This window comes from Strix aluco, chromosome 2 (assembly GCF_031877795.1).
Source record: "Strix aluco isolate bStrAlu1 chromosome 2, bStrAlu1.hap1, whole genome shotgun sequence".
NCBI lineage: Eukaryota > Metazoa > Chordata > Aves > Strigiformes > Strigidae > Strix > Strix aluco.
The window spans coordinates 113,090,434-113,117,946 of record NC_133932.1 but is presented as its reverse complement, the minus strand read 5'-3'; the positions used below and the strand labels follow the sequence as shown (position 1 = coordinate 113,117,946).

Here is a 27,513-nt window from a genome sequence, read left to right as displayed (position 1 = left end):
AAGCAGTAATAGAGTTACTTTACCTAAAATTAGGTGTCCCAGAAGACTCAGCTTCTTTGGGGCAGAAACAGAAATGCTCAGAAAGAACACTGTTGAATTTGCTCGCATGTCTGACTGCATAGCTAGCAAAGAAAATCTCAGCACAGCCTGAAAGAAAATTATACTGACACAGTAACTACTGTACATATTTTCAAAAGTTGAACATTCAGTAATCAGCAATACAAAGAAGCTGAAATGTAAATCCTGATCTGCCGACCTGGGGCAGAGTTGGAAGTGTGCTTGCACAGCAACACAGACACAATGGAGCCATGCTTTGAACTCAAGGAGCAGTGAGGGAGACCTGGATGTCTGCAAGTGTTTGGCTGACCTTTCTGCATAGTTAATATTGCACAGAGTTTGTTAGGCTGTCTGTTAGGAAAAAAAAAAAAAAGACTCAGAGCAGTGAGTGATCGTGTTGTCCTAAAACATGAAAACAAGCTTTCTCTGTAAGAAAAAAACAAGCCACTGGAGGCCACAGTGTACATTTTTCTGACATTTACACTAAAAAAAAAAAGTTTTAATCTGACAGACACAACAGGTGAAGTGACAGTTTTGTGCCTGCAACTTATGGCCAGATTTCATCCCCCCCCAAATAGGCTGCTTGCTTCAGGAGCACAGTCACTGTAGGCTTTCTGGACAGTTTTTGGAGAAGCTAGCCGCGTCCAGAAGTTGATAAAGATCTTAGCTAGGCTGACTTCGCTAACACCATGAAGCTATTTCTTTCCTTTGACTGTTGAGAAGCTTTGGAAGAAACAAACTTCTAATAAAGGACCTTCAGTTAAATTGATGCTGCCTAAATATAAATAGGATTGATTTAGTTAATAATTAGCAAATGAAAAGAGAATGTATCAAGATATATTTTTAAATCTCTTGTGTCTCCAGATACCCAACGAAGCTTTTTTCCCTTAAATGTCAGCAATGGACTTAGCACCACTAATACCCAGTTCTAAGCTGCAGTATTTCTGAGGCATGTTTCTACATCCTGATTTTCAAAATACCTTGGCAGCGAGCTCCAGTGGAGGCATTGCACTTTTACTGAAATCAGGTCTGTAGCTGATCCGGAGCCTGGCTCTTCACTCTTTGCACAGGTACAACTGCAGCAATGCCACTGTGCACGTAACAACTACTCTCCAGCTTCTGCAGGTAATTACCAGGTGATGCTAACACCTTTTTCTGCCGATGTAGCTCTGTTGCTGAAGCTCAAGTTGTCATTTACTTAGCCTGTGATCAAATTTCAGCAGTTTGTCCGACTGTATAGCAAACTCAGTCCTGGCAGCCAATGACTAGCCCTGCTTCAGGGCCTGCCAACCCCTGCTCCCACCCCACAAACTTCCTCCCTTAGGGAAGGGGTGTCAGTGGTCTCCTGGGCTGTTCAGAGCTTCATCCCTCTAACACAGGAATTAATTAATTACCATCAATGGAAGACTAACTACAATCCTGTCCGCTACATCTTTGGTGTCTTCTTTAAAAACAGCACAAAACAACCCCCGAACCTGAACTGAATCTGTGCAAAAAAGGTGGAAGTTCTAGAAATGGGCACAGCAAACATCCTGCCTGCACTTGGGATGTGCAAGAGCCCATCATGTGCACAAGAGGAAACCTTCAGCAGATCACAATTGGCATTTATATCCATCGACTCATTATTAGCGATTACCTGTAATTTTCCCCTGAGGGCGTTTAGTTTCTAAAAATAAAATGAAATTATCTAAATGCCTTCATTCCGTAGTTAAACAACAACTTTATCTCCTGGGAACATCTCCCTGTCCTTAACAGTCTGTCTATTAGGTGTGTTTTATCCTTAGATATCCCAACTCCTGTTAAGAGTCCTCACAACAGAATACTAGGTTTTTGCAACGTGTTGAGCTATTTCTCACTTTGCAGCACTGGTCGAATCGTTTTGTTGGAAGGAGATGAGAACAGACCTGCCTTTAAAGAGGGGTCCATACATCATGCCTACTCAATTGGTTAAAAAGTGTAACTCAGTAATCAAATTTAGCTCGATTTGTTTCCTCCCTGTAAAGATCTGTGAGGCATTTCTAATTGAAACGTGTTTTGCATGCAGTAAACAACCAAATACACCAACCTCCAGAAAAGAAAAGTGTTATTACTGGGAGGTGACAGTCCGTGGATTAGTGGGGGGTGGCGAGGGGGGTGAGTGTATGATGTACTTGGACAACGAGTTTCCTTTAATGTCTGTTACCTGAGAGATAGCGGATGCGCTGTCTCTTGCCAAGGTAGCACGAAGGAAATACTGGGTGAAGGAAAAATCACAGAATCAACTAGGTTGGAAAGGACCTTGAAGATCATCTAGTCCAACCGTTAACCTAGCACTGCCAGTTCCCATCTACAATAATGTTTATTTCCTCGTCTTCCCTCTCCCGCCCCGCCGCGGGTCGCTCCCTGCCCTCGGCCCCGCCGCAGGGGCCGCTGCCCGCCGGCCCCGGGCTCCCGGCGGCGGCGCGGTGGGGGCGGGAGCGGGGCCAGGCGCAGCTCCTCGGCCGGGATGGATCCGGCCGTCGAGTCTCTTCGTGGGCTCCTCAGAAAAGCCGTTTCGGGGAAAGGGTGCAGGGCAGCGGCGAGGGTCCCGCCTCCGAGGGGGGCACCGGAGCCGCAGCGAGGTGCGGGCGCCCGGTGGAGGGGGCGGAGGGCTGAGGGGGCCGCCCCTGTCTCCCGCGGGCGGGGATCTCCGCCCTGAGGGGCCGGGGGGGGGGGAGGGTGTGACAGAGGTGACCCCGAGGCGGTCCACCTGTTCCCCGAGGAGCCCCCGCCCCGCTGCCACCCTCTCCCCCGCGCCCGCCCGCCCTGTCTCACCCCTGGATCCCGCCCCCGGAGGCATCTCTCCCCGAGGGAGCCGGGCGGGAAGGACGCGGACGGCAGCTCCGAGGTAATTATTAATAGCCGTGCCCACCGGGGCGGGGGGTGGAGGTGGGGGGAGAGGCGAGGTGAGATAAAAAGGGGCGGCGGGGGGCTGGGAGGAGGGAGCCGCCGTCGCGGAGCCCCGCCGGGAGCATGGCCCCCGCGGCGCCGCTGCTGCCGCTCCCGCCGCCGCTGCTGGTGCTGGTGCTGCTGCTGCTGGGGCGGCCGCTGCTGGGGGCGCCCGGGCAGGGCGCGGGCACCTGGTCCCGCTTCGCCCGGCTGCCCTATCCACAGGACCAGCTCTTCCTCCACGACACCTTCCCCGACGGCTTCCTCTGGGGGGCGGGCAGTGCCGCCTACCAGACGGAGGGCGGCTGGCGCCAGGGCGGCAAAGGCGCCTCCGTCTGGGACACCTTCGCCCACCGCCCGGCCACGCCGCCGGGGTCCGTCCCGCCGGGGCCGGCGGCCGGCGACGTGGCCAGCGACAGCTACAACAACCTCTTCCGCGACGCCGAGGGGCTGCGGCGCCTGGGGGTCTCCCACTACCGCTTCTCGCTGGCCTGGGCCCGGCTGCTGCCCAACGGCACGGCGCCCCTCAACCCCGCCGGGCTGGCGCACTACCGGCGGCTGCTGGGCCGCCTGCGGGAGCTGGGCGTCGAGCCCGTCGTCACCCTCTACCACTGGGACCTGCCGCAGGGCCTGCAGGACGCCTTCGGCGGCTGGGCCAGCCCCGTCCTGCCCCAGCTCTTCTGCGACTACGCCGAGCTCTGCTTCCGCCACTTTGGCGGGCAGGTGCGCTACTGGCTGACCATGGACAACCCCTACGTGGTGGCCTGGCATGGCTACGGCACGGGGCGGCTGCCGCCCGGCGTGCAGGGAGGCCCGCGCCTCGGCTACCGGGCGGCCCACCACCTCCTCCAGGTAAATGGTGGGCGGTGGGAAGGTGCCACGGCGGCTCTGCGGCCCCCGGGTCGTGCCAAGGGGAAGGGTGCAGAGGCTGCCCTCAGCCCGTCCTGCTGGCAGACCTGTTCCCCGGTCAGCTGCTGGAGTGGAAACCGCATCGACGTGCCTGACAGAATGCGGGCAGCTGATTTATGGGCTAAAGGCGTCAAAGTGCATAGATGAGAGGCGGGAGCTTTATATCTGCGGTCTGTCGAGTTAGTGGAAAAGCACGGAGTTAAAGTGCTCTCTGTATTCTACAGAAATGTTCAATCCTGCCCCCAGCGCTTGTGAGTGCCATTCTGGGTGGGTGAGTGTGGATGCATTCGCCTGTGCCAGTGCAGTGCTGGCTTACTGAGGTTACAGTGGAAATGCTTAATATGACTGTAAAGAGAATTCATACATCTGATAAAAAAATCTTACTGAGTTAATGGAAATGGTAGAGGTGGCCGAAAAGTTATACTGAGAGATTTCTTGACAGACTATGGGGTTTTCTGAGTGTGAGCCCTTTTGGGGAAAAAAGACCCTCTGTTCCCCAGTCTAGTCAGTGGTGTAAGTAGTTTGCTATATGTAATTTTTACGGAGTGTATCTATGTATGGTTAAATTGTAATGTTTGCTGGAAGCAAACATTGTGGATTCCCAGGGAGAATTAAGCAAAAGTGTGTACAAATCCATCCAGTGAGAGGAGAAAGGATTCAGCCTAACTGGAATGGTGTGGCCATTAAGGCATGATCTATTGTACCTTAATACACATTCACTAACTCTGCTAATGTCTGTCTGCTCAACGTACACTTACCAGCAGGAGTTACATCCTAATGAATATTGTATATTACACGTGAACACCAGGAAAACATCCAGTGAAAGCCTTATTCAACTCTTTGCCACTTTCCTGCATTACTTTTGCATTGTCTAGTGCTACAAATAAGTCTAGAGAAGACATAGGTAGGGAAAATGTGGGTAAAATTGCAGATTAAATTCCTGGTCCTGAAACCTTTAAACTCTTTGTTTAGTACCTTGGGGTGTACTTGACCATGTTTCACACTTGAGTATACCACATCACCACAGTATCTGAGTCCCTCATAATATCAAGCATATGCTTGTTCTTTTAAAAGCTCTGTGGAGAGGGAAGGCGCTTTTCTATTTAACAAATGAGAAACTGAGGCACAGACTTGCCTATGCCATGTAAAAAGTATAATTAAACCAGGAAAGTCTACTAATACTTGGTTTAGTGACAGAATCTCAGGATTAGTTTTGTCCTAGTGACTGTCATTCAGGGTTTGCACAGTTAGTGGACATTTCTTTTTACATAACAGTGTAAGGCAGCAAGGTACCATTTTTTCCATGTTTCATGAACAAGGAACTGAAACACAGATGCAATTAAGACCACTGATTAAGTGTCCACTGACTGTTAGTGCCCTTTTCCTGCATGTGATCTTTTTAGAATATTGGTCCGTTATACTTTCAGCTCTTCTACAAGTCAAATCCCAAAATCTCAAATCACCTACAGAGAAAGTAACGGATGTGGTTTATGCAGAAGAGCTCCCATCCCTGACTCCTCCAGGTAGAAGTGAACAACTTTAACAAACTGAGGTCCTCCTTTTCCTTCTTACATCTTCGTAGCTTATTGATATTAGACCTTTCAACTTGTGCAAGCAATGAAGTAGGAAGCTACTGAGTATGGCTTCTTTGACTACACAGTCTGATATCCATAGAGAAAGTGTATGTAATCGTGTAATGAAAGATTAAGTTATACTGCATATGGTAAGAAGTGAATTGCATTTCCACGTGCAAATTAAATTCTTCTCTTACATAATTCTTGAGTGATTGATGTTGCAACTTGAATAATGTTCTTTAATGTGTGTCTGTGGGTTGCATATAATTTTGTAGGTGAGTTTGGTCCATTGTTCTCAGGAGCACATGCAGCCTTGATTTAGATCAGAAGGCTGTACAGTAGTACCCCTTCACCACATATCCTGGAGGATGTGTGCAGCACCAGACAGTGCTGCCAGGAGATGCAGTCTTTATAGTCCCACCAGAAAAGATGTGGTTGTATCATCCCCCACAAAAAAACCCCTTTCAGCTGCCAAACTTTTTGCTGCTTATGTCTTACATTACCCAGAAGGTCTGGTCCCAGGTTTCTTCCTTCTCTGTGGCATTCTTGTGTCTTCCCCCCCACCCCCAGGGAAATTAAGCTTGCAGAACATGTTTGTTTGTTAAAAGATAAAATGTGTTGTCGTAAATGTTTGGTTCTTAGCAAATGAGCAGACTAACTCTTAATATACATGTTTTCTGACTTTTTTTTTTCCTTATTTAAAATATGCAACTTTAAGCGTCTTCTTTCTGCATTTATTCAAACCAAAGACCCTTGTAAGTGAAAAACGTAATAGTTAGTGAAAGCTGATGCCTACTAATTTATTTTACTGGATGCTAATTACATTAAAAGACAAAATAATTTCCTTTAAGTTCTTTAAAATTCAACAGATATGAATGTGGATTTTGGGCTCTGTCTTTCTGAGTTATTTATTATCTGAATAAATAATCAAATACGAGTTTGATTCAATTCAGGTTGTTCAGTTCAGGGCTGGTGAAAACAGGGCAATGAAGTCTGAGCCGAATAATGATGTTTAAATTTAGCTTGCATGGATTTCATCCTATTGTACTGAATTTTTTAATTACCTTTAATTTTTCTGAACTTCCGCAAGTGAGTCGTAACAGATGCTAAGTGGACGAAGAGACACTTTTTATAAAAAAGAGCAAATAAAAATAGTGTAAAAAAAACTTGTAAGAAAAAACATTTTATGGATGCATCCTTGGTTTGTTGTTGGGGGATGATGATCAGTGTTCGGTGAAAACTTCACCCTTGTGTAGTATTTCCACTGACACTTGTCGCTTTTGATACGTGTAAAGCCCTTCAAACATGATAAGAAATGGAGGAAGCTGTATGCATTTATTCACAAAACAAATTGAATGGATCAAGTATAGTTCATAAAAGTTGGCATTCTCTCAAGTCAACAGTCAGAAAATGTAATGCCAGCAATCTGTCATGTATATGATGAACCTCTTTCTCCAGATAGGAGTTGAGAGAGGTCATTGTATCATGCTCTGGTTTTTGCAAATGCATTTTTTCATTACTGGTTCACAGTATATTGTCTGAGTTGAACATGCTTGGATTTACTCAATATAAACAGCATTTGCAGAAACAGAACAACACGATTCCCGAAGAAGTGAGTGGAATTGCTGCCTGGAAACAAGTCACGTAGCAACAGACTGATTTCTATTCTAAAACTCTTTCCAAAACAAAAGGTAAGTACTCTTTTGTTGACCTTCAGTGCTAAACCTAACAAAGTATCCGTAAGTGCAGCATAGGAGAATGGTTTTTCCTTGGTACGTATTGTTTCTTTCAAAATTTGGACAGCCTTCAAACTTTCACTCAGTGCAAATGGAGTGATTCTGGATTTTCCTGAAAGTAACACAGCTCATCGTAGTTGAGAAGACATACAGGAATTTTAGAAAAAAGAAGGAATCATTCTAAGTAACAGGGTTTTGTTTTTGTGGGTTTTTTTTTTCCTATTCTTGCTTTCTTATGACAATTCAAAGAAGAACAAAGGAGAAATTAGTTCTGTTTCTGGTTTTGAGTATCAGTTGGGTACTATATATTTGCAAAGAATTTATTTCCAAAGAATTAATGATTATTCTAATCACTAATAATTTGAATCAGGTATCTTTCAAATGTCAGAGATGGAAAAGTCAAACCTCAGAGCAAATTCAGATCTGATGCTGCAGTTTTGTGTGCCAGTAGCTATGGATTGTTATACTATGTTCACAAAGTATATTAAAAGCTATAGTGTACCTTTCTCAAGCTTTAATCATCAAAAGAAAAAAATTAAAATGTGATAAACAGAGGAGCTTGGGTTTCAAGGATGCTCATTAAAATTAGCTCCAAAGATAGAATATGAAACTTTCCCCTTGCCATCTCCACCTGATTGCATACACATTTGCAAAAGGAGTGTTGTTTTCAAATATTCCTCTGTAACAAAATAGTGGTTTGTTATCTTTACAGAGTACTTTGATCTTTAATTATAGAAACATCAGGACTACGTGGAGACTAACGTGTTATCATAGAAAAGTAAGAGTGGACCTCCCACAAATGTAGGCATTCTATAACTTGAAAAGCTTTTTAGAGATTACAGGAAATCTTATTAGAACTCAACAGGCAGGACATGGACAGACTACACTGGTGACTGAGTGGGATGGAAGCAGAATTTTTGTGTTCTCTGTGTGGAAGAACACCAGGTTGATCCTGTAGGTATGTTAAGTCTCAGCTCAACACTTTGCTGTTCATTATGAGAATGAGGATTTTTTTGAGGGTTCCCTGTTCATTATGAGGATTTTAGTGCTTAGTAGTTGTGGTTTTTATAGCTGCGAATCTCTGTGTTTAATTCTATAGGCAGCTCCAAACCTGTGTTTTCATATCTCATTTTAAGTGCCACGTGCCTGATTTTTCATTGTTGCAGTAGCTGTTGCTGGAGGTATCTAGGTGATATTTCTGGTTCCTATCCAGAGTAATCTAGTATGCTTCCTTTTTAAATAGCATACTTTTCATTTAAGATCAATGTTTTTGTTTAGCAGTTGGGCAGGGCTCTGCTCAGTGCCAGAAAGATAATGACTGCTGATTAACAGCAGTTTGATAAAGGTAAGGGCATTTAGATAGGCAACGTAAGGTTCACATCTCATAAAGCTGCACTGGGTACGTGAGTGTAAAGCTGTCTGCTCCTTGATACTCTTTCATTTTGCATTAGTAAAACCTCATAAAGTATGAGACATTCTTGGTTGTCCCCTTCGACCTATTTCCTCAAGCAGAAGAGATCCTGTATTTGTTGTAGTTTTAGGGGATCCAAAGTGAAGTGTGTGGAAGGACTCGTGTTACTGTGCATTCCTCTGTATGACAAACTCTTCCAGTTTCTATTTCATCTTGTTTCTATGGAAGGTTTCCAGTACTTAAGGTACTTGATGGGCATGATTCCTACCTGTACTTACGGGTATTGTTGGGACCTGGAAAATAAAGCCTAGCTTCAATTTTTGCAGAATGAATTGTATATTTTAGTTTAAGATAGTTCACTATTTTTTAGTGCCTGTCTTTCTCTTTTGACCGAAAACAAGGAGCTTTTAGAGCTTTTCCCATGATAGGTCAAGTAGAAACCTCTATTCCACAACTGTCAGCAGGTTGAAAGTGCAGTGACAGTCCTGTCACTGTTTCTGTTGAAAGTGTTGCCTTCTGTGAGGAAGAAATGCTTTGTGACTAAGAGACTCATCGCATGCCTACCTTCTAGAAGGTTGAAATCTGATCTCTCTTGCTTTGGTAGAAATTAAATCAGAATAAGATTCTGGCAGTTTCTTGGGCAATTACCTTAACTTCATTCCTCACATTTATTAACTCTTTCTTTGAGTAGCAGCATCTCATTCCCAGTCTACTCTGAGGAACAAAACATTTTTTTCCCCTATTTTTCAGTATTTCTTCAACTAGACATAAGCAGTGAATATGTCTATAGGGCTGGTAGTTCTGCTGGCAAAGCAATGACCGGTAGGACAGTGAATAGAGAGCAGTGCAGGGTGTGGGCATTTGGAGATGTTTCATTTTAATTATTTTTTGTGACTGTGATGCATATCCTTTTTACATTGAGAGAAAATACAGAGTTAAAGGACCATATATGCACAAGTTCAATATCAATACAGTTAGATTGTCTCTTAGAAGTCATGGATAGCCCTTGGAGGAAAGAACTTCTGGACTGGCCTTTCAGTGTAAATGGTAGGAACAAAAATCTTCTTTTAAGACAGCTAGAGCAGTTTGAGAAGAGAGTCTTGTTGCATTTGGTGGCAGTGGAGGTGACAGTACTTGTAAATGTGTATTCTTCCTCTTTGCTTGCAAATTCATAACAGAATGATATATGCCATGATTTAAACTCTGAGAATGTAGCTCAGTGGAAAAAAATGAATACAATCTATATTACCAATAAACAGTTTAGTTTATCAGTGATGGCAACTACTGGCTTGCTGTGTCAGCTTCAACTTTGTGCTCTGAGAGCACAAAACACTCATAAGAAGCCTGGCCTGTTAAGTTTGTGGTATGTCTCCCAGGAGATTTGGCAGGGAGAGTCCTTTTAGATGCACACAGGAGTAAGACAAAGCAATTTCAGAACCTCTGGATTTGGCCCCATTGAAACATGTTTCAGTTGCTTCATTTTTATATATGTTGAGAAGAGATGGCATTCTGTGTTAGGGAGAACTGCAAAAGTTCAAAGTTTTGTTTTGTTTTGATTCTGGAAAAAAACTGATATTCTAAATTGTCCCAGTTACTGAAATTTTTACAGATGCTGTTTACAACAGCTGATGCAGGAACCAAGGAACTGGGTCTGCGCATGGTTCCAGTGCCACCAGGCAGCCAGGGCTCTGTGACTTCTGCATGATGGGAACCACAGGGGCTTTTGCAGAATCCAGCCAGCCTGGGAGGCTGAAAGGCTGAGCAGCGCTGCAAGACACCCCGTGACATGCTCTTCGGCAAGAGGGTGAGCTGACAGGGAGCCACGCGTACTTCCAGGAGACTGTCACTTTGGTCTGCACATGTTAATTTTGTTACTTGCGCTTTAGGTCTCATGTTAACAGTTGAGCTTTGACTTCTGTGTTAGTCAGTTTAGCACACCTCTAAAGACAGCTGAATGGTTTACAATTGGCCAGGAGAGATTATACTATGGAAATGCCTTGTTATTTTGTGAGTCCAAAAGTTAACCCAGGAATCCTTTTGTAGGTTAATCAGTTTAATGCCCCTACTAAAGGCTAGAAAATGTTTGCACCACCAGGATTATATTTTACAAGCTATTTGCTTTACAGTTGGGAAGATAGTAGCATCTGTTTGTTTTGATCCTGCTTCTAGAAAAGACATTGAATGGTCAGGTGGGGAGGGAGGACAGACTTGTAGCTGTTGGTCACATGTTCTGGTTAGAGTTCTCTGTGATTTTCCAATGCCTTTTCTCAGTCAGCTTTTTTCTTGTTCTTTTGAATTATGTAGTAGCTCCACTGCATCGGTTGTTTTTCAGAGCTGAGGGCAAAGTTTACGCAATTTGTTTATTTAACTTTCAACATTTTAAGAAATAATCTCTTTTTTGCTGCAGGCATGGAACTGTTGAACATAGTTATTGATTAATTATTCTAATTATGGTTCCTTAACTCAAATATATATGGAAATGATAGAATTATGCAGCATTTATTTTCTTTTGAGGAAGTATGTTGGGAATATATTGCATTGTCAGGCTGAATGATTATTTTTTGTTTTGTATTTTGTAAGTAATAACATTTTGCTTCAAAATCAATTCAATAATTTTGACCTCAGGTTTGAAATGAAAGTTCAACTTGCTCCTGACTGTACAGTGATGACATGCTTTTTGTAATACAGTTATTTAATTCTTCATTTCTTTTCCTGTCATAGTGCAGTGTTAACTTGGGTACAAGCAGTCTTTGTGGAGAGAAGGGCCACCACAGGAGTATGGCCATCACCACTTACATATTCCATCAGGAGGCAAAATCCAGGCCAGAAAGAGTCGTAACAAAATATGGGGTGATAGCAAAGAGGAGTATTAGGAAAAATGGCAATGCATGAGAAGCTGGTGAGATGTGGGGGTGACTGGCTGTGAGTGGGAGTTCAGGAGCTGGATTTATGAGACAATATTGCATTTCTGTGTGTATATCTAGCATTGAAAAATAAACTTGATGTGAAATGAGATGGCCTGGCGTCTCCCAAAGATGAGTTGTTCTCTGGTTCACCTTTATTTATAAATGTCATATGAATTTTTTTGAGGAAGATGACTGGTGATATAATGAAATCATAAACCATGCTTCACAGTGATGGAGCCTAATTAAAAGAGTCTGCCTTGGCTTATGGTGTCCACTTGCTGTCCCCACATTGACACCAGCACTGGGAGTGGGGGACACAGAGAGCAGCCTGCAAAAGAAAGGAGGGATGCTACATTAAGTCTGGGTTTCTCAAAGGAGCTTAAGGAAAATAAGTGAGAATTGAATTTCCCTTAAGCTTTTTTGAGAATCCTGTCACTTTCAAGCAGTTAAGTAAATTAACAAGTTGAACAGATGTGTTCCTCTTAACTTGAAGAAAATGTGCATTCCCATATTCAAGTAGCATCTCTGCCATGTGAAGCGTGAGACCTTGGAAATGCGCTGAAGGAGCTCTTGAACTCAGTTTATCATCCTACTTCCCTTTCCAGCTGTGATCATGCCTCTTGTTTTGAATGAGGAGAATATTGGGGTGTACTACTCAGGGCAAGAAACAGAGCTGCAGAATTCTATTCAGCTGCAGTTTTCATCTTAATAATATGCTTGATAGTATAACAAAATCCCTCTTTTTCTTCTTCATAGTCAGCTGTGGTTACTACCCCCCATCATATCAGCTAGCTTTTTCTCATACTCCTAATGCCTCCTTGTTTTCACAAAGTAATACAATGTAATTAGAGCAAGTCAGATCTAAAACCTGTGAAACTGGAACACGCTGGTTCATTTCAATTAAAATATTTGAGCGAGATACTTCAGTTGCCCAGAAAAAGTTGAGAACTAGGGGAAATAAAAATCAGTCATTTTGTTTTTACTTTGCTATGGGAATTCTTGATTTTCCATTTTAATGTGATATTGAAATTTTAATTTTGATACAGTGAGTCAGTCATTTCACACACTGCCTTCTGTATTCCTTCACTGGATGAGTGCCCACTGCTTCAAACTGGGTCAGTTTACCCTCGTGAAATTGCTGTATAACCTGCTGCAATATGACTGACTTCTTGAAGCTGCAGATTGATGCCTTTTATTCTTTGGTAAAAGAGATAAAACAGTCTTAGGGCTGTCAGGACAGAATTCTTGCACCGTAGCTGTTACTCTGTGTCTCATATTTGTAGCTGGGCTGCTTGTGTCTTTTGTGTGAAACTGAAATTACTCAGTCATTTATCCTGCTCCTCTTTCCTATTTCTGGTAAAAAGAAAAGTGGTACTTGAAGGAGGCAGTTGCTTAAAAGGAGGGGGAAAATTCTAATAAAAGCAGCATCAAATTGGCACAGTCATTCTGAGTCTGGATTTTAGAACAAGCAAACTGTAGCACAGGACAGCTCAGAAACAGCCTTTTCCATAGCCCAGCTTAGGGTAATGAAATAGAGACCACTTCAAAATTGTTTGGTGGTGAAATGGTTATAGAAACAGCATTGTGACTCTAAGCCATGAAAGGTGAGAAACCTGAACTACACCAGTCAGGTGCCACTTTACCCAAATTGGACTCTTCTGGAGAGAAGTGTTACCTGTGCAACTGGCAATTTGTAATAGGTTTGTAGAAACCAAAGGGTGTGAGCGTAGGTAGGGATGAGATACTGATGCTGGCCCATGGGATCTGGTTTTGGAGGTTCTTGACTGGTTGTCAGGAAGGAATTTATGTTGTCAAGGAACAGTGATGTTTCTTCTTGGGCCTCTTTTTTCCCTCTCTCTGTGCCATGGAAGATGGCCAGATTCCCAGGATCATGAAGGCATTTTACCTAAATAATTTGCCTTCTGTGCAAGGGTTTACGATTGTCATCATATCTTTGCTCTTTCCTGTTTTATTCCTGTGGCTTACTGTGATGTTTGGAGCATTTGGTGGTTTTCCTTGTGTTAAAGGTGTCAGGATTTATTTTGTGGCTCATAATGCCATGAACATGGGAAAGAGGGGGCATATAGTGGATATTATTGTGTAGCGTTTGGGGCTAAAAGCTTACTAAACTTGATTCATATGTCTCCTTTCCATTTTTTGCTGAGGGACTTCATTTTGTGGGAGTGCTTCTCGGGAATATTTTTTAGGAATGAAGTGAGTATGGAAGAGTGAGCTACAAAGAGAGAGAGGAATTGGAGAGGGTCAGACATACATTGGAGCAGCATGTTCCCAATGTGGGAAAGGACCTGGAAGCCCTTGTGGGGCACTAGCATTTTGGAGACCCAGGACCACGTAGAAATGCCTGAGCTCTTTAAGCATCTAGGGAAAAAAAAATATACTGGGAGTTGTACGGAAACAAGGGAGTCAATTGGCATGTCAAATCCATAGAGTATTTTACAAAAATAAACACTTAACTGTCAGAGACCGAGGCTTCCTGTGACACAAACGTTGACACTGGACATGATGGAAACAGTAGCAATGGCAATTGCCAGAAAGCTGCCAGGCAGACTCAGCTGTTTTGTTACATCACTGGTTGTATAATAAAGCAATTCCAAGTTTTTAAGTGGCTGGTGCAAACAGCTGAAGATTTTTCTCTGAAGCACCTTATTCTGGAACTGCTTCAATGATATTGAGATGGGTTGGACAGCCTGACCCATTGCAGTGATTCTTGTATTCCACTATTATTCTTCTACAAGTGTAAGAAAATGTTATATTCTCAGTCCCCACATTATGTTTCTGGTAAGGTTAATTATCGACCCCACCACTGAATAATTCACTATTGTTTTGTGCAGTAACTATGCATAGGTTTGGGACGCACCAGCCCAGAGCCTCAGTTTTGTGTCTCAAAATTTTTAAAGGCTGGAGAATGTCCGTAAGACAGATAGGCAGTAGGTGTCATTGTGGAGTGTGTCCAATGAAACCGCTGCAGTTCTGCACTGGTGGAATGACATGGCTGATGTAAATGCTGAAAAACAATGTAGGTTATTGGAACTGTGGCATGATGTGGTAGTTTACACACAGTTTAGATACAGATAAATACATTTTCTAGCTGAAAAAATTGTCTTTTGCTGACTGTGAAAATGGATGGGTTAACTGGAGAGTTGTTTGTGAGATATGGAAGTAATTTTTTTATTAGCTTGTCTCCTCCAGATGGAGGACACAGGAGAGCATTCAGGGAAAACCAGTATGCCTAATTAAGGGTGGACATGGCCAATACAGAAATGATCTGTTCCAGTGTCAGTTGGCCACCAGCTCTTGAACTCCACTTTATGGTGCTAATAGGAGAGTTTGATGGAGATTAGAGCCTGCAGAGTCCCCACATTCACCGTCGTGTATAGCATGAAAATAACTAGTTGGTATTGGCACTGGGTACAACTGGGACAGTCTTCAACCTGCAAAGGTTATCAATAGCAAATTATATTTGTGCAACAGCTGAAAAAATGGTGAACTACCCAGGGTTCATGTCTACCCCAAGTTGCAGCTGTCAGCAGTAGGGCATTTTGCTAGTTTGGGTGAGGCTGTAGCATGGAAAATTGCTTCCGCCCCACAGTTTAGCAGCATCATCATGCTGTCTTCCAGGCAGTGTGTGCATCAGCTCTGAGATGCACTTTGGCATCTGCTTGTCCTTTCAATAATTGGCTTTTCAATAACCATTATAAAATGTGGTTTAGTGTAAAGATATTTCCCTTAAAGTGGTTTGGCAGCAGTGATCCCAGAGGAAAGAGCAGCTAGGACTTGTTCTCCAGCTCTGAGCCAGCTGTCCGCTGGGCTGACCAGGGGTGTAGCTGTGTGTACTTCAGCTCCGCACCACATCTAACAAGTGAAGACATGGACTAACCTGTCCTTGGCTGCCTGCAAGCCTTTGGTATAGAGCTGCATAATTTGAAGTGGTGGGCCAGGAGCTCAAGGGTCATACAACAGTGCTGTATCAGGGCTGATGGTGGCTGGGTGAAGATGAAGGAATGCAGTGCATGCGCTTTGCAGCAGAGCTATCTCCTGTGCAGGCTGTGGAAGTAAACACAGGGGAGAGCAATCACACTTGAGCTAATCTTACACATGTTCAGCAGATACATGTACATTTGAGCTCGTCATTCTACGGTCCTTTTACAGGTAATGGAGAGAAGTGATCATGGTATCTCTCATCCTATGACCTCCCCCCCCCCCCCCCAAAAAAAAATTGTCCCATTTCTGTCTGTGGGGCATAGACAAAACCTGTGATGACAAACCCAGTCTTCTTGTAGACAGTCTTTTACACTTAGTCTAATGAGGGCGGGGAGGGGTGGAGTAGATGACAGAGGAAAGGAGTACTAAAGGACTACTTCAAAAATTGGCTTGAGGTACTTTGTGTTCCTATGACTTCTCAGATGGTGGACTTTGACATATGGTCTAGATTGTATGCAAATTTTGACTGAGTCTTACTTGTTTCAAGTATGTGGTATCTTCTGTGTGTCTGTGGGGAAATCCTGTATCTCATGCTCTCCCCTGGTTTTCCTGAGCTGAGTCTTCTGACATAGGGAAGCAGCTGATGCATGTCAGTGCAATTTCCCCCTGCAAGGGTGGTCAGCAGCACCTGCTTGGTCCTCTAAAGCTGGAGCAAGCAAATGCTTGTGGTTTCCCATGTAAGATCTCATGGACATTGAGTAGCCCCATCCTGTGGCTCTTCACTCCCTTTTGCCAGTCAGCTGCTGCTGACCCACCATGACTGTTGAAGTATACTGAAAGCATTTCATGCCTTTTCCAAAAATGTAAAGAGAGCAGTCCTTGAAAAACTTTAAAACATCCTTTAAAACATCAAAAAAAAATGTTAAAAACTTTAAAATTAACAGTCTTTTTCACCCTAGTTGGAACTGACATGCAAATGCAAACCATATACTAGTTGTCACAGTCTCACTCTGTCTGGAAACAAAAGATGTCTCTTTCCTTTAGGACCCCATTATTTTCTCCAAGGAAGTTATTGAACCTCATTTCAATTTAAGTAATACAATAGGTATTTACTGAGTACGATAAGCAGAAAATTTAAAATGTGCATTAAGTCTTAAATATAAAACCCCTCATTATTATAAAACTAATCACAAGATATGCTTCAGTCACCTAAGGAAAAGTAGCATAAGAAAAGAAATACAGCCATCAAGTAGTGGGGAAAAAGATAGGATTTAAAAAAATGTACTTCCAAAACCAATTAATGCTTTTTGTCTGATCTATTAAGAATGGTGATCATGTTGAGCACTGGGATTCATAGGCAGGAAAGGGTAATGAGGATGAGTGTTAGATGAATGTAAACAGCTACAGGTGCAATGGACACAAACCACTATGAATTTACAGTATCAAAGTCAAGCCAGACTCATCTGATAGTTTTCTGTAATAACTGATTATCTAGAAAAAGAAAATATGATAAACTTAGTCGATCTGTATTTTCAGTAGGACACTTGAAATGGTGGCACATGGAGAATTACTGTTTCAGTTCAAGAGGAAGGGAATTTCAGCAGTAGCTAGGAAATTGCTAAAGCAAATATCACAATAAGTTGCACTGAAAGTAGAAGCATCGGACTCAAGGGCAGTTCCTAGCTGAACTTTTTAATGTATTTTAACTCCCATGCTTTGGCACAGACTGGGATTGCACTAACTAGAGCATGAGCTAAACTTCAGGAAACAGTGCCAGTGCAAAGGATAATCAGGATAATAAACAAATGAACAGAAAGACTCAAAAAATTTGTTCCGTAAGATGAGAACTTGCTGATCACAGCATGACCATCAGATGCCAATATAATCCAGCTGTGACAAAGACACATTTGTTTCTAGTCTGTATCAGGTGATGTTTCCAGCAGAGATGAGGAATTACCTTACTAGAACACTGGGAGAGGATATACTTGCTGTCTATAAATAGATCAATGGTAGAAACAAGTGAAGGAAAATAACTGTCTGAGTCCAGGGAAGGTTTTGATGCAGGAACCAAGTGTTTAGTCTGAACATGAATAGATTTAACCTGAAAATTGGGAAAAAAGGAAACCATTCGCTAAGTGTGATTCTGTAGTAGTCTTCCAGAGAGAACAGTATGAACAAAATACCTAGCCAGTGTTAAAGTGAATTGGTTATAAATAGGTTATAAGTAGGATTGTGTCATTGTGCCCATAGCAGCGGGGGTTTGAACCTGATGCCCTTGAGGCTCTTCTTAAGTTTATGATCCAGTTTTCCTAATCCCTGGCAGGTAGTAGACACAGGTTCATAAAGATGGTAGTGACTTTTTTTCAGTAAGGTATTTTTTGTGTTTCTGTGAAAATTCTATGAAGTCAGAATTCTTCTTACACAGTAATGTGATTTGTCACCATCTTCTGGATATTCTATCATTTAACAAAGCATTTCCAGTACCTTGCTCAGAATGTTTGATACTTTTATGTGAAATCCTTTGTTGGGTCCACAATGAAAACAGCATTTGATGAGTCATCATCACACAGGAATTTGGGGTGATTCACAATTAGCAGGACTAACTCTTGCTCTGCAGTAGATCAGATCTCCTGCAGCACGGAGTCATTCCTGAAAGGAGGAATTATGGAGGCAGCACTCTCAGAGTAGCAATAAACCTCTCTTACTTTATATATATCTGTTAAGTATATTTAATTAAACTGTGTTAAACTATATACTTTAAATTGGCAAGGACCAATTGAAGACTTAAAGGGTGTGGTTTCATCTCACATCTGAGCTAGTTAGATTATGCTCCCTGCATGCTCAGTGGAGAGACTTAAGGCATGATAATTCTGACCAGTTTTACCCATCTACATTAGGGTAAGATAAATTGCAATCTAGAGTTTCCTGTTTCTCTCTATGGAGTATAAAAGAAACCTGGAGTAAACATTTTAGTCCTTTTTACACAGCAGGTCATGAACTTCAGGAATTTATTGCCATAGCAGGTTCTGGAAGCGGGTTGTACCAGCACGCTCAAAAAGGGAGTAGGCAAATATGTGAATGGTGGGTCCATAAGCAGATACTGAACAAAATAGGCAAGAATATACCTCCTAACATCCCCAGCAGAACAGTGTGGATGTCCAGGAATTAGGAAACAAGATTGCAGAAAGTAACTGGGCCCGCTTGCTCTCTTAAAATAGCACCTTGTCCTGTTGTTGCTATCAGAGATGGTACTGGGCCGGATGGACTGTTGATCTGACTCAGCAGAGAATCTGTTTGTGTTTATATTCTGACCCTGTATTATTAAATGCGCCCAGTGGCTCAATGCATCTAATGCACTTGACTATAAACCATATCCTGATACTCTTGAATTATTTTATGTTTCAAAATATGTACATAAAATCCTTACTGTTTCTTCAGTATTTCTTTCCAACATCTCTGCTTTCCTGCATCTCACTAGTATGAGGAAAGTGGGTTTTGATTGCTGCAGATGGAGCCTTACTTTTTTCCCAAGTGCTCATTTCTACTGAGATTTTTTTTCTTCCCAGTGAGACAGTAAGAACTTGTGTATGTGTCTCATGCAGAGTATCTTAGCTCTTCTTTAAGAGCATTCATGTATAAAAGAGCTTCCAGTGAAAAAGTTCAGTTAATGCTATGCAATCTCTTCTGCTTTTTTCCTTCCTTCCTTCCTCCCTTCCTGCCTTTCTTCCTTCCTCCCTGCCTTCCTCCCCTCATCTCAGCAAAATGCCTGGGTCTTCAAACCCTTCACACCCTGATTCAGGCCAACAATTTGCTTTTCATTGGTGTTTGGGCAACTAGTTAATTACTGAACTGCCAGCTGCTCTGCTTCCTGTAGTGTCATTGATTGAACCACTATTCCATGTAAACTGTGTAATCTGTGAATTTCTTAATATCTAAAGCATCATCCTGATTTAATGTATCATGTCTTATATCCATTTTTTCAATATGCTTTGTACTACATACTCGTTGAAGGTTGTGTTGGCATAGCTGTAGATAATTAAAACATTTTTCTCTAGGACAGAATGGCTGGACAGCTCTCTCACTACCTTATGCACCATATGGGATCTCTCAAAATGAAAGATTATTTTCTTGTTTGATTTTGATAAAAAATACAAAGCTTTTCATGTTTTTGTAGTGTTCAGCTGTTTAAGTGTGCATCTACAATAGCATTACAGTACAAATCAGGAGTGTGTGTGCAACATGAATCTCCTAATTGCCTCCATTTGCTGTACTACGGTTCGTAGCCTGAAGTGGTTGGAGTACTCAGCTGGATTGTTTTTGGATGACGGTAACCTGGAAACTGCTCTGCAGGAGCACACCTAGTGCAATCCAGCTGCTAATCCATTTCTGATCCATGGGTTATTGTAGATATTGGGTCCTCAGCTTTACTGTTTGCTAAAGTAGATGTAGGTACTATGGCTGGAAATTAGCCAGCTACGTATTATATTAGGCACAGGGTACACTTAATCTCTTTTTTCCATCTAACAAGCCCAGAATATATGTAAGCCATCTGGCTGCTGACATGAATATGTACTGGTCTAAAAATCAAAGACAGTATTTTAAAAAAATCAGTCACTCAATTTATTGCTCTTCCTGTTCTGGTATTTAAGTCTGAGATGTCTCTGATCAGTCTGTATCTAGGAGTGGGGCTGTAACTAACACTGAGCTAGTTTACAAAAACCTCTGTGGCTCTGAGAGTGTTTTGATGGATGCCTTCATGGAAATCTTTTGAAAGTTTTTGCTATACCTGTATAGCTCTTTGGTTATTTACTTAGAAATGAGGCACCTCTCCAAACTCTTTACTTTGAGCTGCCCTCCTTTAAAACAGGCAGTACTTAGATGGTAGGCATCTGTCTCACTGTTAGATAGTGACCAAATTACCATAACTGTACATGGCCTCCTGACAACTGCAACCCTGACAACCTACCCTCCTGGTGACTGCGAAGCAGAGCAGCGTTACTTTCTGGCGTATATATAGCTGGACATAGGAGGATGAAATGATGCCATTACAGGAAATACGTGAACTTGCATTTCTATTGTTCTAGTACATTTTGATCTTAAAACTGGGATTTCTCCCAAAATGAGTCTTCTTTAAATTATTGAAAACATTATTGTACTTTGATATTGGATATTTACATATAACAGTGTACTGGCGGAATTTCTAAAGATGTGGTTATACAGAAACAAATGCCAATCCCAGACAAATTGCTTTAAAATTGTATCTGAAGCTGTGAGTTAACAGCTTTGTTAAGATTTTTATTTGTCCTTATGTTTCTGTATCTATATTTGAAATGACCAACGAAAAAAATAAAGTTTTTAGCCATATCTGGAATTGGTAGGAAAAAGAAAAGGTGGGTTGGATATACAGGCATTTAATTTTTTACATTCATAATCCAATGATGACTCTTATTCATGTATACAAATGTCTTGACATCACTGGCTTCGTATTTTGTTCTAGACGGATTTGAAGTTTAGCATTGTGCTTTGAAACAGTAGACAAAAGATAAATTCTATCAGTTTCCCCTAGTGCCACTTCCTTCAACTCAGTATTTTTTTAAAGACTTAATTCTGCAGCAGTGTTAGCCAAAGTGAAAATAATCTTTTGTAGGTTTCTTATGTAAAGAAATCCCGAAGTCACAGTTACTGGCTCTTTTTCAAGAGACAACTGTTTTCTCTCCAAAAGAGAATAGAAACAGAGAACTGGCAAAGAGCTGGTTAAGGAAACCTGAAACATGCTAAGTTGTTCTTTTAAAAAATCACATTCTAGGCCTCCAGAAGTGCTCATTACAGTGCCAGAGTAAAGTCTAAACCTAACTGTGCTAAGTATATTTAAAATTTGTCCAATTGACACACAATTTGTGAATACCCCAGTCTGTTAAAATGATGTTAATCCTGATCAGAAAGTGTCTAGTACTATGGTGGTGAGAGTACAGAAGCTGAAACAGGGATTGCTGAAAGAAAAGTAGTTAATTAGCATTTGCAACTGTATGTATTAACCAACACATGCCCTTTTCTGTCTGGCTTAGACAAAACAATTACCCTGACAAAACTTTTCCTTTTCTTTTGCTTTTTTCTATTTTTTAAAAATTTTATTTCTGTAAAGATTGGATAAAAGCTGCTTTTACTGTGATTTCTTTTCTTGATTGCTAAGGCTGAGATTGCAGTACACTGATGTAGTAAACCCCCCTATTCTATATTGCATGATATAAAAATACAGGATATACTTTCAAAAAGGAAACAACTGTAGCTGGTATTTTTATATCAACTTCATTAACATTTAGCTTCTTAGAAACTACATTAAAACATTTATTCGATGTTATATCAGCCAGACTAGTTGGATTCCTTGTATACGAACAGGTGAAACCCAGCTTAATTTCTATAGGTAATCAACAATATGAAGATTGCATTTATAAAGTAAGAATCAGATCTTTAATTTTAAACGCTTTTTGTTTGTTGCAGTTTTCTGTTCTACAGGATTCCAACTTTTAGCTCAAATGGTGCTTTTTATTATGTTTGCAGACTACAAGAATAAAGCAGGAAAACTTTTATTTGTACACATTTGAATTAACACTCATCTCTGTAGTAGAGCAATTTTATATCTACCATTAAACATGCATTTAGAAACAGACATAAAGGGACTTATTCATACCTCAAAAGTGTATTTTCATGGTTTTAACACACTTTGGATGAGGTTCTAAATGTATTTCCCAAATGAAAGGAGATATAAATTGAATACAGTTTAATTTGTGACTGCAGTATAGCCAAAAGCTCATAGAAAAGACTGGATAAATACGCATAAGTCATCCTTGCCCCTGAAGAAATGCAAAGATTCAAAATTTTTTTCCACCATAAAATTGGATGCCCCATTTTGGACCTCCATCTCTTTACTGAAGTCATCACTCTGTTATTTGAGTCTTTAAAAATGTGGTATCCTAAGAGTTTCTCTACCCCCCATGAATCTTGTTTCGCCCATCTTTTCCTGCATTGGAATTTCTCTCTCCTCTTCTGGGTTCTGATTTGAACAGCTGCACTTTGTCTTCTTGGTGGCTGCTGAGGAGTGCGGTGATTCTTCAAAACAAAGGTGTCTGACCGAAGTCTGCCTCCTCCAGTGACTGTATCCCCACTGATGAGATGTGCCTTTGCCAAGTAACCGGTTTTAATTCCTCCTACAGTTTCACAGATCTTCCTTTCATAGCCTAACATCATGGAAGCAATAACATTGTTTTTTCCTCAACATTGGACACTTTTAAGATTAGACTGGACAGGGTGCTGGGCAATCTTGTCTAGACTGTGTTTGCCAAGAAAGATTGAACCAGATGATCCTTTGAGGTCCCTTCCAACCTGGTATTCTATGATTCTATGAACATTAAGGAAGAATTACATCTAGTAATAACCATTGTATCAAGTAAAACTTGTCAGTTAGCCTTATGGTTCCCTGTGCTGTTGCAAAGATGGGCAGACAACTGAGGCGTCAAGACCACTAGGTTGTGGGTCATTCAGTTCTACTTGTCTTGTCCATCTCCATGGTCCAAGGATTCACTGTGTCAGCCTTTCAGGGGTTGCTGCTGGTATAAAACTTCTGGAGTGAAAAAGTCTAGTTTAAGTCCTCTTGGTTTTCCTGAACCCAAAGCTTGCAGCTTGGATGGGCACATGCTTTGCTGGGTAAAAAACTGGCTGGATGGCCGGGCCCAAAGAGTTGTGGTGAACGGAGTTAAATCCGGTTGACGGCCGGTCACGAGTGGTGTCCCCCAGGGCTCGGTTTTGGGGCCACTCCTGTTTAACATCTTTATTGATGACCTAGACGAGGGGATCGAATGCACCCTCAGTAAGTTTGCAGACGACACCAAATTGGGTGGGAGTGTTGATCTGCTTGAGGGTAGGGAGGCTCTGCAGAGAGACCTGGACAGGCTGGAGCGATGGGCTAAGGCCAACTGTAGGAGTTTCAATAAGGCCAAATGCCAGGTGCTGCACTTGGGCCACAACAACCCCCAGCAGCGCTACAGGCTTGGGGAGGAGTGGCTGGAGAGCTGCCAGTCAGAGAGGGACCTGGGAGTGTTGACTGACAGCCGGCTGAACAGGAGCCAGCAGTGTGCCCAGGTGGCCAAGAAGGCCAATGGCATCCTGGCTTGCATCAGAAATAGCGTGGCCAGCAGGGACAGGGAAGGGATCTTGCCCCTGTACTCGGCACTGGTGAGGCTGCACCTCGATTACTGTGTTCAGTTTTGGGCCCCTCACTACAAAAAGGACATTGAATTACTCGAGCGTGTCCAGAGAAGGGCAACGAAGCTGGTGAAGGGTCTGGAGCACATGTGGTACGAGGAGCGGCTGAGGGAACTGGGGTTGTTTAGTCTGGAGAAGAGGAGGCTGAGGGGAGACCTCATCGCTCTCTACAACTACCTGAAAGGAGGTTGCAGAGAGCTGGGGATGAGTCTCTTTAACCAAGTAATAAATGATAGGACAAGAGGGAATGGCCTCAAGTTGCACCAGGGGAGGTTTAGACTAGATGTTAAGAAGCATTTCTTTACAGAACGGGTTGTTGGGCGTTGGAATGGGCTGCCCAGGGAGGTGATGGAGTCCCCATCCCTGGAGGTGTTTAAGAGTCGGGTCGACATAGCGCTGAGGGATATGGTGTAGTTGGGAACTGTTAATGTTGGGTTGATGGTTGGACTGGATGATCTTCAAGGTCTTTTCCAACCTAGACAATTCTGTGATTCTGTGAATCTTTCCAGGATTTTGATACAGTCTTAGATAGTCTTCCACAGTATATGTCCTCACAGTCATAACTTCATGCAATTGCAAGACTACCTCTTTAGAAGCCAATAGGGCTAAAAAAGTTGTACACATAGACAAGCATGTACAATTTGAGAAGCCTAGAGTATCCTGCCTTGCCTCCAGCTGCCAGTCCAAAAGACACAGGTTGCCCACAGCTCTAGACTGCCCATGATGATGTCTTGATAGTTCAGAACATCCCAAATGGTACTGGATGCCTCTGTTTAAGCAACTGAATCTTACATCATAAGTGGACATTAATCACTTTTGACATCTAATGCTATGTGTCAACATCTGGAGCTGCTTTCTGCTCCCTGGGGGTGGCTTGAGCATAGATGCCTACTGCCATTCATGTTGTGGAATGCCCATGACATTTGCATTGTCTCACAGGTTTGACACAAGATTCACACCCATACTCTTCTGTAGTAGCAGGTCTAGGTTAGGCAGGATCTCTCTCAGACCTAAGTTGGCATTAGCATTGGGATTCAGTTGCCTAGAAGTAGGCCTGTAATACCATGTGGATAGAACCATACCACCACAGAGCTGTCTTTAAGCAAAAGGGGGAAAAAACCCAACAAGTCAGGCAATAGTTCCCTCCTCCTCTGATCATTGAGCAATTTTGCAGCTAGAACAGACTCATGATCACCCAAAGCAGATCCCAATGAGTCATGACTGCTGAGTCAAGATAAAGTTCATACAGCTTGGTACTAGCAATAACAATGCTGTGTTTACTGGGCTATAATCCTCTTTTTCAGTATCTGCAAACTGTGAGCTATCACTCCTGAATCTAGCAGTGATATGAATCCTCCTATGGTTTCTATGGATCGGGACCAGGCAGGGGTTCTTCTTGGAGCTGTCAGCTCTTTCTTGCCTGGTATGGCCTCATGATAATGTGTATAGGTCTGAAGGTGGTCCACGGTTTTTTCTTCTAGGGTATAGCTATTCCTCAACTTGCTTGGCACTTAATACTCTTCTATTTTGTGCAAATTTTGAAGTATAAAAGTATAAGTAGGATTATGACTGCAGGATGTAGAGCCAAGTTCAAAATTCCTGCAGCTGAAGGGGATCACACAAGAGGGATTCCCATCAAGAATGACACCCTGCCTTTCCTATTGCAGTTGTTTGTGAGTAATTTGTTTGCTGTTGCAGTGCACTGTAATCATTGCTTTTGTGACTTGTTTTACAACCAACTAGACTTCAGATGTTACAGTTGGATGCTTTATTATCTGCAACAATCATGCAAAAGCTGCTCCAAAAGTTAGTGGATTAACGTTAATTTAGTATACAGTTTCAGTGATTTTTGCAACTTGAGCATTACTTGTAAAGGTGTATAACTGAAATCATACCCTTCAGTCAGTTCTGTTACATGTGCACAAATGAGAACATTTCCATCAGGTTATACACAATGAGATAGTTTGTAATGATTGCTTTATAGCTGGTATGCATGCAAACACATCTAGAGCTCACATAAACAGTTGCAGACTGATTAGAAAAAGAAGGAAGAGTTCCATATTCACATCTGGTCAAATTGTAATCTAAACAGTTGTCTGAAGATTGAAAACTGGTACCTTCACATTTATATTGCTTGTCCTGATTAGCTGCTTTTTGCATCCATCTAGAGGGCTGGCTGGAACTTTCCATCTTATTCCATAGCCCACTGTCATTGATGCATAGCTCTAATCTCAGAATGATTAAATTTAATAGCCAAGCTTATAGCAGAGTAAACTCAGGTCATCATGTGTGAGACTGAGCTAGATTTCGGCATGAACAAACCTCATGGCTGTCATCATTTTTGTTTGATCCTTATTCATTTGGGGCTGCTGTAGTATATGATCTGCAAAAGCCTGTAACATATTGGTTGTGTATATATTGACTAAATTTGTCATTCCTGTGCCAGCTATGTAGGACCAAATGCCTCCATATTACTCACTGGTACACTCCACTGATGGAGACTTCTTTCAGTTCCTTTGCTGTTGCTGCTCAGTGGCTCTTGTTTCTCACAGAGGAACTCACAGTGGGAAAACCCATCCACCAGCACATTCATCCATAAATACCTCCTGAAGCCATTTGGCGGGTAGCACTCAGTCAAACCACCACTACTGTGGTGTTCTCATACCTGATTGTCATTACCTTGTAGTGATGTACCTGGACACTGGAGCAGTTACTGTTTTGTTGTGAGATTGATACGAGACCTGTCAATTTATATTTGCAACCATAGAGCTGATATTTTTGGGTGCTGAAGAGGGAGAAGGTCTAGTTTATGTAGTAGAAATATTTACTGTAGTACACATTAAATAATTCTGTACCAATTGCTTAATACCTTCTCCCAGAGGGGGCAACCTTTCTGTCATTCTAGCCTCTTTAAAGTGACTTTTCTTGTGAACAAATTGGATGAGGTCCCCGTGGTGTGCTGTGGAGACCACCTGTTGTAGTTTATTCTTCTGCTGAGCCCACACTACTTTACTGATATTCTTAAATATGCTGAGCTTGGTAATTATGTCTTTCACCCACTCTGTAATTTCTGAGCCACTGTGTTAAGTCTCCCAGGAGCACCACATGCTCCTTTTCGTACAGTGAACTGACTGACTTTCCTTGGTTTTGTGATAATATGGCCTCTACTGCTTCTGGAGGGGTAACAAAGTGCAAATAAAGTGGCGATGCTGGAACAGCATCCCCAGTGTGGCTACCTATGCCAGCCTTTTTTGAATGTTGAAGAGGTCAGGTTTTGTCCTTATCTCCACTCCCATTGATGTACCTTCTTTAATAGCTTGGTTAAAGGCTTAATCATATCTGCAAACATGGATATAAAATCCTGGGGAAAATAAGCAAACTCAGAAAAGATCTGAGCTCATGCAAACTTGTAGAGCAAGGAGCTTCCTATATTTCGCTTGCTGTTGATAAGGTGATTAGTCTATTCCTAAATATTTTTCCTCTTCCTGTACCACTTGACCTGTTCATCAATTCACTTAGAATTGTCCTTCCAAAGTTAGGACTTATGCTTGTTTAATTAACTATTTCATCTCTGTTTGAGTATGGCTGTAGGTTAATACATCATCTGTTCATGATATTACATGGATTTGATCAGCATCTGATAATTTTTCCCATGTTTGGGTGATATGAATATTGCATAAACATGGAGCACAGTGAAATCCTTGAGTAGTAGGTGCATGTAAAGCAGTATTGCTGCCCTGTCAATGTAGGGGGATATTCTTCCCAGCCTTGCCCTGATAACAAGATCACAAAGACAGCATGTGCTAAATCTC

General features: G+C 42.2%; 1 protein-coding gene across 1 annotated transcript in view; it reads left to right on the top strand.

Annotated features, from left to right (window-relative positions):
• The first annotated feature begins 3,031 nt into the window (after positions 1–3,031).
• Positions 3,032–27,513, top strand: part of KL (klotho) — a 51,012-nt gene continuing 26,530 nt past the window's right edge. Inside the window, exon 1 of the mRNA XM_074815867.1 lies at positions 3,032–3,816. Coding sequence (XP_074671968.1) covers positions 3,049–3,816 — 768 coding nt within the window. The 5' untranslated portion in view covers positions 3,032–3,048. The remainder of the gene's footprint in view (positions 3,817–27,513) is intronic.